Source organism: Rissa tridactyla, chromosome 4 (assembly GCF_028500815.1).
Source record: "Rissa tridactyla isolate bRisTri1 chromosome 4, bRisTri1.patW.cur.20221130, whole genome shotgun sequence".
NCBI lineage: Eukaryota > Metazoa > Chordata > Aves > Charadriiformes > Laridae > Rissa > Rissa tridactyla.
This window is the reverse complement of record NC_071469.1, coordinates 6897106-6915217: the sequence shown is the minus strand read 5'-3', so window position 1 is coordinate 6915217 and position 18112 is coordinate 6897106. Positions and strand designations below refer to the sequence as shown.

Below are 18112 nucleotides of genomic sequence, written 5' to 3'. Positions count from 1 at the left end.
TGTTTTGCTATATCTGTGCCTTTTAGGTATTTGTAAGTTTTTTATCAACATGAGAGAGTAGTCCAGGTAAGTCCTGTAACACAGGTATACTGTTCTTCTTCCCTAAAACAGGAATGAGACCTAGCCTAACTGTCTTGGTCATCTCCCGTAGGCATCTCTCCTGTGCCTGCCATCAAAGATTATACAGCTAGGCAGTGAATACTTCTACCGCCTCTGTAAGGGTTGCTCTGAAGTCTTCACATTTCATACTAGAACAAAAACTTTAGGCATCTTTCAGGAAAAATTTCAAGCACTACCTCAAGACAATGTGTAACTTAACGTTACAGAGTTGGTCTTTCCTGTACAATTCAGTAACTGGAACCTCAGCCTTCCACTTCCCTGACCCCCAGCCTCAGCAGCAGGGTAGTGGTTACTTTGCGGTGGTCTCCCCTGTGGCGAGAAATCCTACCCTCTTCCAACCTTGCGTAAATATTTCTGAAGAAGTCTTGACAAATCAGGAATGTTCTCATCCAAAAGCTTATTTGGAAAATTCCCCCATGTGTGTGGTTACAGGATTTGACGAGCTACTTGCAGCTAAATGAGTTGACAAAAATGAACGTCGTCTTATTAAGAATAAATTCACTGCAGTTAGTTTTTTACTAACTACATAATATCGGTTATCAAGCCTATTGGTCTCTGGGAGAAGTTCTTAGGTAACAAGGCATTTTCTGAACAGTCAAAAAGCAGGAATCTTTCACTCATTTGATGAGTAAAAAAATCTTAGAAGAGGCTGCAGTGGAGCTGGAGGGATTAACGTTCTTCGGTCAACTGGGAACTCGGATCTTCTGCGAACTCAAGTCACAAGAAGTGACAAAGATCACTTAAACCAGAACTTTACACTCTTCTATAACACGAAAACACAGGAAAAGAAAATGCTTCTTCAAGGAAGTAGAAGCAATAACATGATTTTGCTCTGGACTGAACACCAAATTCTACAACCACGCTTTGAGAAACACAAGGTGTAATGATTTAATGTCCAGATCCAAGCAATAGGTGATTTCCACCTAGGCAAGATCTGAAAGCCCTGATCATAACCTTTACTGGGTGAGAATTTCCATGAAGCTTTGGCTAAGCCCTGAGCATCCCAGCGCGTCTGAAACCTCATAGTTCATGTTACAGAAGCTCAAAGCCTATAACTTTGCTTGTGTTTACTGATTCCTCAAACTAAAAACACTACTTACCACCTAAAACTGACAGGAAAAAGAACATAAATACGTGATGTCCTTCATCCCATTTGTCTGTGTTAGCAGAAACAAAGGTGTAATACGTTATCTTCCTACTTTATAAATCCATCAGCGTCACTAACTAAACAAGTCCAACAGATTTATGGCCTCATCTAGAGTCAACTGCAATAAATGAAAACCTTCCCTCTAAAGTCCTTTATCTGACGTCTGTTAATCCCCTTCTCACAAAAAGATAGTTCATCTATGGACACAATTCTGGAAGAGGAGAAAGCCATTTGCCCTATTTTAAGTACAGTTCCGTGATGCTGCCTAATTAAAAATTCACCACATTCACTTAATTCAGCATTCTTTCACGTTCTCAGGAGAGCAGTTTGAAAAGGTTCACTAAGAAGATGATACCCATTAATCAGCCTATTTTACAAACTCCATCAAAGTGCCAGAGTACCGATTAACGCATGCAGCAGCGCTGCATTGTTTTCACCTATTTGGTGAAACAATATTCGTTTTTTCTTTTTTTCCTTTTTTTTTCTCCTTTTTTCCCCCCAGATTGAGGATAAAATCGACAATTTTAGTTTGGAGACAAATTCTTACCCACATAAATACGATCTTCAAGTGCAAACAAACTGTATTTTGAAGGCTTATAGAAAGGCCATTTTTTAAAATGTACCTTTAACTATCGCTGATTTCTCTTCCTGAACCTAACTGGTAATGCTGATTTTTATCTAAGGCAATTCTTATTACTGGCTTCTGAGATGTATTTATAAATAGTGTTTCCTTTCTTGCTCATAGCTGAACATCCTAACCAATTAAACTTCTGTAAATACAGAATAACTTAACAGATTTCAGTGATGTAATTTGGGATTAACTCAAGAAACACGAAAGTTAGCAAAGGGCTACCATTTAAATATTTTTCTGTCCTTTCAAAGAGCATAGCTGTAGTCAAAAGAGGAGAAACATCCACACCAAAGTTTGAGCTGTTGAGAATTAATCTATCTTTTCCTCGATCGCTGAGCCCTCCATGTTTCTTTTCAGGTTAAAACTAGGTGATGTGATTGAAAAACAGTGCATCACTTACTATAAGAAAGAATTCCTGCTGCCGTACATAAATATGCAATAATATCAGCACCTGTATGTGTAAGCAATAGTAGTAAAAAATAAAACAGGATATAAAAAAAAAAACGAAGCAACTTATAACAGTGAAATCTTGTAGTGCCTGTGCTTGCCTAACCAATGAAACCAATTACACTACAAGAATGAAATAGCTTCAACTGGAACTTTACTGAGACACGTGATTTTCTTATATAAACTACACGCCACATTTTTGGTCTGTGTCATGATTTTGGAACATTTTGATTTCCTTTTGGAGGAAGTATCAATTTCACTCATATGTCCAGTAGCTACCACTTCAGGAGACCTTGAAGAGCCTCTTACTTATCATATATTTTGGGCATCAAGAAACATCAATGCTAAAACATGCGAGAGGAGAGCAGAAATAGCTTTCTGAAAGCAGATCCCTCTCGTTCAGCACGAAGATACAATTTCTAGTTTGATGCTACATTGACTGTGAGCAAAAAGATCTTTCACAGTAGTTTTGCAAAGTGCAGCAATATCTGCGCATACCTTAGATGGGTAATACATGGCCAGGGAATTTAAAAATTAATTAATTTTGGAACTTGCAAATTACTACCCGTGTGTATATACAAGCTCATTTTGCAGTTGCAAGGATAGGATTATTCTAATAACTCTTTTCCTACTTTCTCGGACTTAATTAAATTATCAAAGTGGCATGAATGCAGGTACAAATATGCTCTGATTTTTCCACATTACTACTTTTTTTTTTTTTTTTCCAGATTGGAACACTTTTTATACTGGAATGTCTAAAGCAAATATACGTGAATATCTAAAGCAAAAACAACAACAAAACAACTGCAGCCGTGACAATACGGAATAACATGACTATACGGGAATAATAACTATTTCAAAGGAATTTCAAACACGTGCTTCCATGTGATCGTATTACAAAGGATTGTTATGGGAAAAGGTTACACTGAATGTATGCAAAAATACTTCTCTGTCTTTAGTTCCTATTTACTGTTAGTCTAAGGGGTGAGAAAGTATCAGGAAATTTACGATAGGACATACTTCTTCAGTCCCCTCTTTCAAAAAACCTGGCAGTTCAGGGTAAATATGGCCTTTCCACACTGAAATACTGCAAGTGTAATTGAACAAACATTAATTTATTATTATTTCATTTCAGACATAAACTTACCTAAAAACGCATCACTGTATTCTGTATTAGACAGCTTAAGCAAGTTGTTTTCCAAAGTCTCCATCACTTTAGCTGGAATAAATGCAATATCCATGTTAGCATTCACATATATTTTGTAAGCAAAAGACACATTTTTTTTTAAGAACTGTCAGTGATTCAAATTAAAAAAATTTAGGCTGAAATTTTAAAGAGCCCTTTCCAACGATGGAAAAAAGAACACGATCACTTTAGTGAAGACTTTCACTCTATTCCTGAGAGAAGTTTAACTCGGTGAAATAGCATAGCAGAGTAATAATTAGTGCCTATTGACATTAAGGAAGGACTTATCAAAATTTAGTAGCAGAAGCGAGCTGAGTTAATTTATTCTATAAAGGATCACACACAGTTGTCAACAGCGTATGGCAACGGCTGGCAACAGGTGACACACGCTGTGATTGGGATCTCCAACTAGACTAGTCTCTCTGTCAAGGCATGTTTTTCTGTTAAAACAGAAATCCTAAGAGAAAAGTAGTTCCTTTTCCCAACACAATCTAAAATTCGTTGGGATTTTTTCCCTTTTCCTCCCTTTTCTCTCCTTCTCTCCATACCGCTTTGCCCCGATTCTGCTGTTCATGAATGAACACATTACTCCTACATGTTCATGCTTAAAGACATTTCTTTCTGAAAGCTTAATATTTATTTTTTCTCCCTCTCTTAGGACAAACTACAGAAACCTTCATGCTCTTCCCCAGCGTAAAGGAGCACCTTCTTGTCTTGTTTTCAGTGAGAAGGAAATAATCTTGTAATTCAGAAAAATAAAAGAATAATTAGTTTAAGCCTCACTTCAAACATTATAGAGATTCACTCAAGAACTCAGTACCATGGTTCTTCTAGCTGTTTTGTGCAAAAACGTCTCTCCGATAAATCGTAGATATCTAAACAAATCAAAGCTTATTGGATGTCCCTATAATTTAATGAAAGATGCTAAAAAAATTATATCTAAGACACCACAGGACTTCAAATGATGTTCCCATAGATCCCTTCCGTTCCCAGCATTGGAGCAAATTCCTGGAAAAGAAAATCCTCCTACCTCGCTCTGACACCACATCCACCGTAGCTGTAGATGTGCCAGCGCTCAGAGGCTGGGGCCGGGGCTGTGGCTGCATGCGGTTTGGCTGCAGAAAAGACGAATGCTTGGTCAGGCTCTGAGGATGCGTTTGGCTCTGGGCTAGGCATGGCATAGATCTTCTAGAAGGTTTCAATGGATGCTCCTTCACTGTCTCACTCTTGCTTGTATTCATACCTGAAAAAGCCAAGAGAAAAAGAACATAAACTCTGCAATATTAAGCAATGACAAAGACAGCTAATCCACTTAATAAGCAACTCTCCAACTACAGAAAAATGTTTAAGATATTTGAAGTTCAAAGAGGAATAGACAGTTGGGAACAAAATCCAGCAATTCTTCACCTACCCTTCCATCAACACCCCACAATTCAAATTCGCAATATTCTAAATCTGGTGATTACCAAAAAGTTAGATTTTTTCTGAGAAAAAAAAGATGGTTTATTCTTCTGTTTAGCTGTTGCTGACCTTCAGGCTCTGTTCACTATTCCTTATTACTACACTAACACACAATATGACCTCTCCATTAACATATTGAAAAGAAACCAAAAAAATCATAAAACTGGAATTAAAAAATGACTTAGCAGTTATAATACTGAATCTATTTTATGGCATACTTGCTAAAAAGTAGTTTGAGATTTTTAACAATTAAATCAGCTGACATTGCACTACACTGGTTAACAATAATTCAGTTTTCTAAGTAGCATGTACTAATTCAGCACATTTTGTTTGTGTGACTGGCTGTCTCTGTTCTGAGTGTGATAATTATTTACAAAGATATGCAACTACCCTTTCAAGATGATACTTTTACCAGTGTTCATCCCATTTAACTCCCATTTTGTATTTCTTCCCAAAATCTCAGGAATTTGTCAGGCAACTGAAATCTGAACTCGTCAATATATGCAAAACCAGGGCCATAGACATATATGCTCATTATTCTTCTTTAGTAATTACAATTAGATATATTTCTAAATGTTCAGGTTTGGCAGATAGTAAATAAGTATTTAATAATCATTATAGAACGACAACATGAATTTACGACAGTGACTCAGCAGTAATGATGCCTCGCATTATACTACAGTATTTGGCAGAAAGGATGGCTTATAGACACTATGAAAACTTAAAATAAATCTATTCCTGAAAGGCTCTGCTACATTATAAAATATTTACACTTTCCTTTCAAAGCTACAAAATTAATTTCCCCTTCACCATTATGGAATTATATTAATGCTCTTAATCCTTTTACCTGTTGGGTAACCTTTGTGAAAAAACATTGTAGAAGCACATGGTGGCAAAACCCCCCACACTCCAAAGTTGGTTAGAACAAAAGAGTTGGGCCAATGGTTTGGAAAAAGCCGAACTCTTAACAGTTCTTTCTGAGATACAAGGAAATTAAGTAACTTTCCTAAGTTTAAATGGAAGAGAAACTCATTATTATACACCTTCTGACTCAATTTAGGGCCTTGATGTACACCATCCTTGTAAAAATTGAGTAATTCAACACTGAGCAAAATCCAAGTCCATAAAAGAGCCAATATACTGTCTTCAGCTCCATGATGGACAGGGTTTGCTTCTCCTGCTTTTGCTTACGGTCACGCTGTACCCCAGGAACCGGCAGGTCAGGCAGGCAGAAGATGCTGGAGCGCAGGGGCATCCCAGGAGCTGGGTAACTGATGGCGCGTGGCTGGAAGCTGGGGAGCAAGAGAGCCCCTCGCGAAGGACCAGAGGCAGCTGGGCAAATCAATCTTTGCCATTGGGCTACTGGTTGTTGCAACTTAAAAATATTTTTTTTTTTTTTTAAAAAGCCAAGGTCTCACTAATTCAGTAGCTAGTTGCATGATTCATAGGAGTTCTTAATTTTTCATGAAGCTTTAAATTGTTTACAAAGTTAGAAACACATTTTCAAAGACAAATGCATTGCATATCGGGTGGGTTGAGCCTGGCCACCAGCTAAGCATGACGCAGCCACTTGCTGACCCCCCCACAGCAGGATGGGGAGAGAGAACGGGAAGAGCAAGAGTGAGAAAACTCACCAGCTGAGGTAAAGATCATTTAATAAGTAAAGGAAAGAAGGAAAACCAAACCAAAACGATGATGCAGTGGCAATCACTCACTCACAGGATGCTATGAAGAAAACTAACTCCATCCCAGCCAGACCCAGTAGATACATTCAGAAGTTAATGCCAGAAATTTTGGCTACTTTCTTGTTCAAATGCCTCAAGTTGTTCCACCAAGAACAATATGTGACCTCCTAGAGCCTGCTGTCCTGCCTGTCCAAGTGAACTAGATGGAAATGCACCACAGAAGAAAAAAATATATATATAGTCCCCCAAATATGTGGGAAGTCTCTATCAACTAGTATATTCACATAAACAAAGATTACAGATACACATCAATATTCACCTCTACCAAAAATATAAGGCAGAGGAAAAAAACCACAAAATAGCTACGGTTCCAATGCCAAGGAAAATTAACTACACGGGGTTTGCTATGAAGAGTGCTAAAGCCTCCTGTCTGTACAGCATCAGCAGATCTTCTGTGATTGCTGCACACAGTGTCAAAGATCCTCAGAAGATTCGCGCAGAGACTCTGTTTTACTACGCTATTGCTCTGCTTGACAGCACAATTTACTCTGCAGCGTGTTCTTATAAATCTTAGTCTCTTAGTGATGTATATTACCTCTCTCTGTGCTAGAAAGAAAGAAGTAATCTAAACATTTCTGCTGCTTGGAGTGCCATGAACTTCCAAGGAATCTTCCCCATTAAATCTGTGCCACTCGAGGAAGGATGTCACACTCAGCAATTCTCTCTTCTCTAAATCTCAACATACGAGTCCACAAAGAAGGTCCTTTGATTAGCAGGATACCCTCCATACTTAAGTATAATAGCTAAGGTTTAAAAGGACCTTTCATTGAAAAGCTTCCCCGCGCTCATAGAACACACTTTGCTTCACTGTAAGTGTTGCTCTATCAAGGAATGCAGAACTTCATTAGGCCACCGAGGACAGTTATTCCGGATCTGCAGCACAGCGTAACTGCCCTTGGTCCGACAGACCAAGTATTCATTTAATAGGAGGTGGAGGCAGATAGAGGTAAGCTTCTGCTGCCTCAGAAGGTGCCACAGTTGTTAAAAGAGGTATGAGCAGAAAGGACTCTGCTTCTTAATAATTTCGAAATGGCTGCTCTGAGCCAGCGGAGCAGGCAGTGGCACTGGGCTATAGCACCAAGGATGCTGTGCTCGGAACAGCGAAATGCTGCGTAACACGTCTGCTACGCTATTTGCAAGGTTTCGTAGAATCATAGAATGGTTTGGGTTGGACGGAACCTTAAAGATCATCTCGCTCCAACCCCCTGCCATGGGCAGGGACACCTCCCACTACACCAGGCTGCCCAAGGCCCATCCAGCCGGGTCTTTCTGAGAAGTATTCTTCACAGCTCTTCCTAAATGGAACCTGTTTATTAGACCAAAGTCTACAGTCGTTAGGCAGAGCAATGGGTAATATAGAATAATATATACAAAGATGTATTTCCTAATTGTTCTGGATGGCTTTAACAATCAGTTTCTTAAGCTGTGATACGCTGTCAGTAATCACGGACCCTACCGCATAATTATTACTGTTGCCAAAAAAGAGTGTTTCTTGCATCTGTATCGGAGTCACTGCGTGCAGCAAGATGAATCATTTTATTACCAGAGAAATTTACAGTAATGCAAATAACACACACTGTCATTCAATTTTAACAACAATTTAAGTGATACATATAAAAAAAGAGTATAATTCTTTTATGAAGCACTGCCTCAATTTAAAAGAAAATTACTCCCTTTTGCTCTCTCTCACTGTAAACTCCTTGGTGTAATTTCAAACAGATTCCTTAATAGCACGCTGCTTCTACTCGGAGGGAGAGATTCATAGCAAAGTAACCTCAGAGCACATTTTTTTTGTTACCCCAGCAGTACGACCTACCTTCAAAACCGAAATTTAACATGTTAATTCATTCTCTGCTCATGTGCCAGAGTCCAGTTCTGTGCCGTGCCAGTTGCGCTGGCTTTTGCTGCTGCATGCCAACGCTCACCCAGCTCTGGCACACAAACAGCTTGTGGCTGACTTCATCAAACGGGTCACTAAATGGATTTACTGACATTATTTTTATTCCTTCCTCTCTTCTCTGTAGGGGTGTTTTCTAGAATCTGTACCTTTCCAACTAGAGTTTTGCTACACAGACCTCGCTTGTTCAGGGATATTTGGATCTGCACTAAGAGACATGTACACACTTAGCAAAAAAAAAAAAGCATACACCTGTTTTCCTGTTCAAACCGCATTCATTGGTTCTTTCCCTATGAAATATTCCTCTGGCACTTAGCAGGAGTATGGAAATAAGTACAGCATGACTATAAAAATTTCTCACGGCGGAGAAAAAGGTGGTTAAAGTTTATGGTTTAATCAGATCCTGCCTTTTATTTTAGCACTTCTGCCTTGGAAAGTGCTCTTTCCGAGGGGAAGCTGGGGATTCCTGTCATGTAGGCAAATCCCTACATGGCTCAAAGCCAGAATAGCCAGCTGTACTACGGCTTCTCATAGCTTCCTGGCAGAGCAGGCAGGAAAGATGGAGCTAGAGTATGATGAGCTTTTCTGATCGTTAAATCAGTATGCACAATTTAAGGCACGCTCAACGTTATGCCAATCTAGAAAGACTCCAAATGAAGCCAGCTCCCGGATGCCTCCAGGTTTTGGCGATTAGAAGCATAAAGGAAAAATTCTCCTATGCCTCATTCTGTGAGATACAGATACAGTCGATCATTTCTTTATACTGCTAAGAGAAAAAAAAAATAATTGCGTTTCAGTCACTCCTAATTTTAGATGAGGAAAGTTTTACAGCTAGTCCATATGCATTGTTGACCCAATGGTGGAAGCATCCTTAGCAAGGCTGGACCAGTGCTAATTTCACAAAGAACAGCCCGGTAAGTATTGCCCATCTAATCCAGCACAAACCTTAGCACAAAACAAGAGTAGTTACTATACCAGTCAAATCAATATCATCAGCTTTATAGAGATATGCTGTATAATAACGTCCACAATCAACATCAATATCATGCAGGTCTTATCAATGACTCTTATCATCACAGGTTTGCTTGAGAAAAACACTTTCTTAATTGTAAAAAAGCTTCTGTAAAGCCTTTGGCTTCACGTACCGTACATCACTAATTAAATTGAAATGCCATTCATGAAACACATGAAACGGACTGAGAAGCTGATAAATCTCAAATGTTTCTGTCAACTGCATCATCAGAACTAGAATCTTTAATCACATAAAATATGAAGAAAAGCTTGCAACACATTTCGTGACATTTCAGTTTAATGTGAAAAATTATTTCTACAGTATCAAGTAGAAAACAGCTCAATTTTGAAGAGCATTTTGTTTTCAATACTCCACGGATGGAACAGGTACTTACTGCTAAAGAATAACCTTACTCTGATTGGCAGCTGCAATCCACAAAAGAAAACTTAATGTAGGATAACTACTCTCTTCAATTCTGAGAAACCTTAATCAAAAGACACTTAATAATGAAGAAATAATAAATTATTTCAGTAACAGCAGAAGTTTTCTTATCTATTTGTAATACCTCAACAAATACAAAGGGTATTCAGTTTCACACATTAGACCTGTATTTGAGAAAGTCAGGAATGAACCCATACGTTCCTTTTTTTATATAAAAGGTGGAATCAAACTGGATAACCTCTGAATTCATTTTATATTCTTACAGAAAAAAAGAACCAACCAACCAACCAACCCACCCACATCAAGTATTCATATTATATTAACAAACACACTTAAAAAGCCTCATCAAAACTGGAGAAAATTAACCAATCCTTTTCTTAAGAAGAAAAAAACCCAACAACCAAGACACACACCAAACATGGGAGAAAAAAGCCTTCAAGGATGGACACTATTTCTCTTCAATACTATCCGTATATCATGAAAGCTTAGGAACCCAAATTTTCTAAAGGTATTTTTTCAGATCACCTTATATGCCTATTCCATTATGAAGCGAACAGGTCAACACAGAATCATTGAATCATTTAAGTCGGAAAAGACCTTTAAGATCATCGAGTCCAACCGTAGACCATCGAGTCCAACATTATTCCTATTAAATGTTTTAAATGTAGCCACTTTGGCGAGTATAACTGCTAGGCTAGCCAATAAATACAGCCTGACCGACAGCAAGTCATTGTGATGGTATTTTTCAATTTCATCCCACTACACAAATAACATTGATTTATGAAGGTGTTTATGAAATAATATGCTGTTTAATGATACCATCAATCACTTCTTTGAAGACTGCTTCCATTAAATACCACGATTTTACTTCAACCTTTTGCAGTTGCAAGTATTGTGACAAGAGGAACATAAACAAGTGAACTGTAAATGCCTATAGTTTTGCTTGCTTTTTTCCCTTCTCAAGTTAGACATGTGAGAAATGACCTTCAATACAAAAGCATGGTTAATGAAAAGGGACAAGAATTGGTGGGATTATCTGAAAGTTCTCCAAGAAAACACACACTCAAAAAAATATATGGTTAGTTCAATTAATGAATATTTAAAAAAAACCCACACTGAATCCTGCTATAACAGTTTTCAGAGATGGTGAATTTTTCCCAAGATCTTGTAAACAGCATTAACGTTTTGTGCAAGCTTCCATGTCTTTTTTTGTTTTTGTTTTTTTTTTTTTTTATAGTATTTATCCATTAGATTAAGAAATAGAAAGCTATTACTTTACTTATTTAGATAGCCGTAGATTTTGATATGAGATCACTTTTTTTTTTTAATTTATTTTCCTGATGAACTATTTAGAGAGAACTACTTCAGTGTATATATATATTATAGCACTATAAGGAAGGTTTAATGGAGCCCTCTCAATATTTCAGCTTTTTCTCTTGACTTGACAACAGAGCAGCACTCAACTTTCCAATAGCACAGTAAGTACAGCAAACACAAAGGCTCAGAAGTCCCATTAGCCCTTTTGGCTATAGGCCTTCTCTCTGGACAGTGATTTTCTTTTATAAATAGCTGCCCCTTGCAAATATAAAAATCCCTTTCTGGGACACTGTTTCCCAGGAAAAGTCTCCAGCTCCTGCACCAAATTGCCAATTGTTGGCCAGCACTCAGTTTAATGAGAGAGTCCATCCTCATGAGCTCTGCACGCTCGCGCAGTGATGATTTTACATATACTTCCAGGTCACTCCTAAAATACCCACTAGGGTTAAAAGTGAGGACTCCAATGGAAAAGAAAACTCGTGAATAACTGTTTTACTATTTTTAAGTTTTATATTTGTGTTTGCTTCAGCATTTGATTTCCCCATTACTATGGAACTCTCCTTACTCCCCGGTGACATCATCTTCACCTCGGCATTTTCCCTTTGTGCCAGGGGAAGCAAACCAACAGCACAACAAAACTAAAGGATATAAAGAACTTCAAAGACATTCCTCCCATTTCAGTAATGTTTGCAAACAGGATTCTCTGATTCTGCAACTTTGATTGCAAACTCTTTTCAAATAGTCATGGCCTTATTTTTCTCATAACTATACCAAAAGCAGAGTAATTAAGAAAAAAAAAGAAACACAAAAACCCCAAAAAAACCCAAAAAACAAACACAGACCTACTACAGTGCTTTCATGGAGAACAAGAAATGACATTTCTTCCATTATACACCTCCTGCACTCAGGCCAGTGAAGCAAAGACCTATTTCCTTGTGGAAGCAGCAGGAAATTCAACTGCCGGAATTAAAGAATTGCTTGCAAGCTGCACAAACCTCTCCTTCTAAATATAGGAGGAGGTTTGGCCTTGCTCCCACACGGCGCCTACCAGGATAATTCCTGTAATGATCAGCTGAAAAATTAAAATGAGGTCTATTCCTTTCAACAGCTTTACCTTGATAAAAACTACCTAATTAGCTCACAGGATGAGAGAAGTAAAATTAAAAAAAGGAAGTATAAACATGTTTTCATTTGTGATTTGAAAGCATCTATCTATAAAATATAGAAAAGTTATCCCAAATGGCAAGATTTAATCGAAGAAGCCAATAAGATGCAAATACTTAAGGGTCACTGTATTGAAACATGATTAGAAATCAATTTCGGAGGTTTTGGGGGAAATAAAAGACATTTCTCTCACGAAATCTCCAAGCAGTCCTGTTATACCTTATGCTCACAGAACCAGGCAAAAATGAAGGCTTCTACTAGACAACGATGTGCCGTCCCCCAAGAGCTCTTGAAGTCTTTTAGGCCTCTGTATGGTATGGATTGCCACGTAAACACATAAAAACGGTTAGAATTCCCACCTAAGTACAACCGAATTACCTACTTGGGAAATAATACGATTCAGCTAACTTGTGAAAATAGCAGGTTTTTTCACATCCTCACCTTTTACTGCTTCACTCTATTTTCTTGATTATCTGATACAGGCCCCAGATCTAGTCTTTCTACCTGATTGAGAACTGCTTTAAGACTTCATTTTCTCATCTTGTCCACATGGAAATTACTTCTAATGTAACAGATTTTAGTTTATGGATTTTGAAGAGCATCAAAATGGAAAGGAAAAATTGATTATTATTTTTGTCTACAAAAAATTAATTGAAGTTAAATACAAAATGTATGTTTTAGTACAACATCAGTAAGGCAGGACTCATAACAAATTTAACACGTTACAGAATACTGTTCATTTTGTACAAAATTTTGAGATGGTCTCACAATCACTATTACAAACAAGATTATACAATTTCCTGATGTTACCCGTGTTAGTAAGACGTACTTTAAGCATTTTTGGGTGTCTGATTTGCAGACAACAGTAAATACATTTGATCTCCCCCACCTGGAGTACTGCGTCCATCTCTGGAGTGCTCAGCACAAGAAGAACATGGACCTGTTGGAGCGGGTCCAGAGGAGGCCACAAAGATGATCAGAGGGCTGGAGCACCTCTGCTGTGAGGACAGGCTGAGAGAGTTGGGGTTGTTCAGCCTGGAGAAGAGAAGGCTCGGAGGAGACCTTATAGCGGCCTTCCAGTACCTAAAGGGGCAATGTTCCCGCTCCTCTCCATACAGCTGTCTGCACGACAGCTGGGGAAACAGCCCATGTTCTGAAATGTCATGTTACACTTGGCATGAAAACCAGAGCATCCTTGAAGTATTGCTGACAGGGTCTCTGGAGAGAGAGAAGGTACTGCCTTCCAGTCCCTAAAGGGGCTACAGGAGAGATGGGGAGGGACTCTTGATCAGGGAGTGCAGTGATAGGACAAAGGGTAATGGTTTTAAACCGAAAGAGGGGAGATTTAGATTGGATATTAGGAAGAAATCCTCTCCTGTGAGGGTGGTGAGCCCCTGGCCCAGGTTGCCCAGAGAAGCTGTGGCTGCCCCATCCCTGGAGGGGTTCAAGGCCAGGCTGGATGGGGCTTGGAGCAGCCTGGTCTGGTGGGAGGTGTCCCTGCCCAGGGCAGGGGGGTTGGAACTGGATGATCTTTAAGGTCCCTTCCGACCCAAACCATTCTATGATTGTATGATCTTTCCTGACAAAGGTAGAAGAAACACAGTTTTAAACTAAGGAAAAGTTCAGATGAGTAGAAAGGATTTTTTTTTTTTTTTGCCAAGGGGGTCTACTTGCCATTAAAAGCACAGTTAAGAAAAGTAAATAGCTTTAAATAGTGTTTTCATTCTAAAGCTTTATGCAATACCCTTTATAAAGTCTATCTCCACGATTATCTGGTCTTGCCTAATTTAAACTTTAATTTTAACAGAATGAAATTGGTGCCTGACTCATCAATAATACTCGCACGCAAATAAAACAAAATATTTTTGTGCTTAATGGAACATGGGATTTAAAAATCTTCAGAAGGCTGCTGACTAGTCTGGAACATCTCCAACGTTGTTATAAACATGTCTGCCAGAAAACATTAGAAATCCAACAAAATATTGTATTTTCTCCCCCCAAACCAATAACATAGTAAATCCCCTGGAAGGCTGTATGTCCTCCTCAAAGTAGCCTATTCCCCAGGCCTCGTTCTTGGAATTCTTCAGAAAAATGCTTTCTCACAGCAGCCCCCGGAGACCGGCACTGGTACAATTGAGTTGATTTAGCAACACCATAATGAGGTTACAGAAAAGGAAGAAAGTGCATTATTGCCTTTTAATAGAGCAAGATAGGGCTTAAATGCACCAAGCATGAAATGAAGAGGTATCAAGGGTTTTGCGCCAGGTTGTAATATTTATGTGCTAGCCAAACAGAAGAGCAAACAACTGGAGTGAACAGCCCAGGAAGGCATAAAACTCAAGATGTTGGTGCTTTCTCTCACTCGCATATCCAACTGGCTCCATTCCCTTTTCGCCTTAGGAGATGTAAGGTCTGATAGCAAGCAGCTCCTTTATGAGCAAGATGAATTGTGAAATGTCTTTATTCACCTTCAGTATTCTGTCTCGGTTGATCAGATCAGAAATCAACAAGTTAGAAGGGTCCTATCACCTAAGTCAGGTTAGAACGGCTACACCAATAAAGGTGTCCAGGTTAAGATAAAAGGCATGGTATATATATTACCAAGCCATGTTATTTTCTGTACTTAACTAAAAAGTCAATAGGAATACGATCATCAAGTTTTGGGTTTGCTCAGTTTTCTGCATATATCTTTGCAGAACAATACAGAAAACCTGTATGAAATTTGCCTTTGGTAAAAAGGATAACACGTTGTGCAGAGCAAAATCAGAGTTAGAGAGAGCTTCTCAGTCAGTAGAACATTAATAACCCAATATTCCTCAGACTTTGGCACAAATCTAGCCGGCATTTAGTTCTGTAAGAGGCTTGGACAACAACAAAAAAAATAAATCAACCTGCAGATTACCTCAATTTTTATTTCAATTCCAGAAATTGATCCAAAATTAGGAAAGTTTGATCAACTACATCTACATCAGGTGCATGGTGCTGCTTCAGGTCTTGCCCTGAACACTGCTCAGACATTTGCCAACTTAGGAAAAAAGTCGTGGCTTTTGTTGGTCATTGTATTTTCAGTCATAAGCAATGTTGCTCTGTATATTTTCAGACAGATCTGGAAAAACCGTCCCCTGCCCCGGAGATTTCATTTACAGAACCAGACCTAGCTGCAGTTTGTAACAAATACCAAGCTCCCAGTCCTATCACGCCAATTCAAAGGAAATCTGCAAGTGGGTTGAATATATTCAGTTGAAAAACCGATGCCTGCAAAACTGTAGTTGAGAACTGCAGCTAGAGAAAAGGTACTCAGGGCAAGGACTTGACCGAGGCTTACAGTATTTCCATGGGAAAAGAGGTGCAATGAAACTGATTAAAAAATAGAATTCATGCCACAAGAGATTTGTTTTGGGGTAATATTCGAATATGGATTATACCCGAGTGTACAGAGAATAACCATAAAACTAGTATTCTCAGAGAAAAACCCAAATATTTTTTGAGGAGGATTAGCACGTACTTGGCAGACGGACTGGTGCAATGAAAGAGATGGTGGAAAAATACAAATATGATAAACTTTGAAAATAAATGAGTACAAAAAAAATAAATCAAGTTTAACATTTTTTTGGTGCCAAATCAAAAAAAAAAAAAACAAAAAACAACAAACTCTGCGAAGATTTTCACATTTTTCAAAAATGGAAAGATGATGAGAGCTCAAAGCAGACAGTTAACTGACAGTTTTGCATGGATGGACGATAGAGCAGAAGTTAAAAGCATTGTACTTTGCTAAACATAGACTTTTGTGCACTGTGCAGAATGGATGGTCCTTTCGCAGACAGCGGAGTCCTGGAACAGGCTGAGCACGGCAGTGTTCCTTGGGGCCAGGCAGGTTACAGAACACACAAGACACAGAGGATAAAGCACAGCAGCGTAAAACAATCTATTTTTAAATGCAAGTACTGACACAACCTGAATGGCTGCAAATAATAAAATATAAACATTTACTAAAGAAAAAAGGAAATTAGGTATAAGACAGTACTATATCATAATATTTGTACTTAATGTGAAAAAAAGCATTCTCACTTTTCTGGATATAGGTCTCATTAAAGAGGCATGAAATGGTCCAAAATAAACATACAGCCTAAAGAGCAGTATCAAAGTAAACAACCTGAGATAGTCAGAAGAAAACATCTAATAGCATTAATACACTGTTTAGAGATTGAGATAGATTAAAAAAAAAAAACCAAACAAAACTATTAGCAAAATAAGGAAAGAACAAATCCACGTGACACAGAAAAATCTCCAAGCCGGTGTGGCAATGTCTTACTGAAAAAGTATAACAAAGAGTATAAATATGAGGTAAAAGAGAATATAAATAATCAATTCCAAAGTTCATAGCTTTGATAGAACCTGTACCATACAATTGTGTAATTAGTCATTTTTTCCTGTCAAATCTTTGAAGCCTCACCCTTTTAATTATTTCTTCATCCCGTTTTTTTTTTAATTCTGTTTCTAACTCCAGAAATAATTCTAAACCTAACCTATAGCTATTACCCATTATAAACTAGTTATTACCATTTCAACTTCTCTTTCCACTGACTCTATTCTTCTATCAGCAAATGGGAGAAAGGCTAAATTATTTCTTATTATAAGAAAAAAAATCATGGTAATTTTAATTTTTGCAAGGGATAATGAAAGAACATACGCACTCTATTTTCTAGATTGTGTACTGCAGTATAGGTGTCTGTCAACAGAACTGTATAAATATATACAACATATAATAGGTACTTGTTGCAGTTAAAAAAAAGAACAAACCATACGCATTTACTGCTTCTAATTTCATCCCTATGATCGTACTATAGCAATAGAACCACTAAGATATAGTTAAATCTAATTACAAGTTAAATAAAGTTCCTATTAAACACACTACTTAAATAGGTATTTCTAAGACACAGTAACGCGTGTAGGTATTCTTGAACAAAAGGTTAACCTAGCAAGCATGAAGAAGGACATAAGAAGTTATTTTTAAAGATATTACAACTGAAATCTGTTATTTGAGCACTGTACTAACACAATAAAGAGGGTTCATGCTTTTCCACTCTTGTATATTAATTACCCTGCTGCTTTTCTAAACCACTTTTTTTTTTTTATAACTTGTATATTTTCTGGCCATTTGTCTGGTAAGAGGAAAAAGATCAGGAACTCCTCTTCCACTTTGACACGGACTTATGATTTATACTAGGTAGGCAAATGAAAAGACCTATGCACTTTCTGTAGGGTGCACCGACCTAATAACTGGTTACCAGGGAGAAGCTGCTGTACGTAATCCATCTCTCCTCACATGGCCGCGGGGACCTGGCCACCATGGCAGGAACACTGCTCACAGAACACGACCCTGCAAAGAGCTCAGCCCTGTGATGAGATTTAAGCACACCACGACTCAGTTATAAACATTTTGAAACTGTAGGAACTAAATAAGCGTGTGCTTTTGCTGCACAACCATGTGTGTAGTTACAGTGCACGCGCTTCGCTTGGTCAAGACTTTAGGGTCAGAACCTA

At 38.2% G+C, this 18112-nt stretch overlaps 1 protein-coding gene across 3 annotated transcripts in view; it reads right to left on the bottom strand.

Annotated features, from left to right (window-relative positions):
• The window catches only part of ANO3 (anoctamin 3), a 210878-nt gene that overhangs the window by 86066 nt on the left and 106700 nt on the right, over nt 1-18112 (bottom strand). For all 3 annotated transcript variants that reach the window (XM_054200150.1, XM_054200152.1, XM_054200151.1), the window contains exons 2-3: nt 4562-4774; nt 3493-3564 (exon numbers count right to left, since the gene is read on the bottom strand). In XM_054200150.1, the coding sequence (XP_054056125.1) occupies nt 3493-3564; nt 4562-4774 (285 nt within the window). The remainder of the gene's footprint in view (nt 1-3492; nt 3565-4561; nt 4775-18112) is intronic.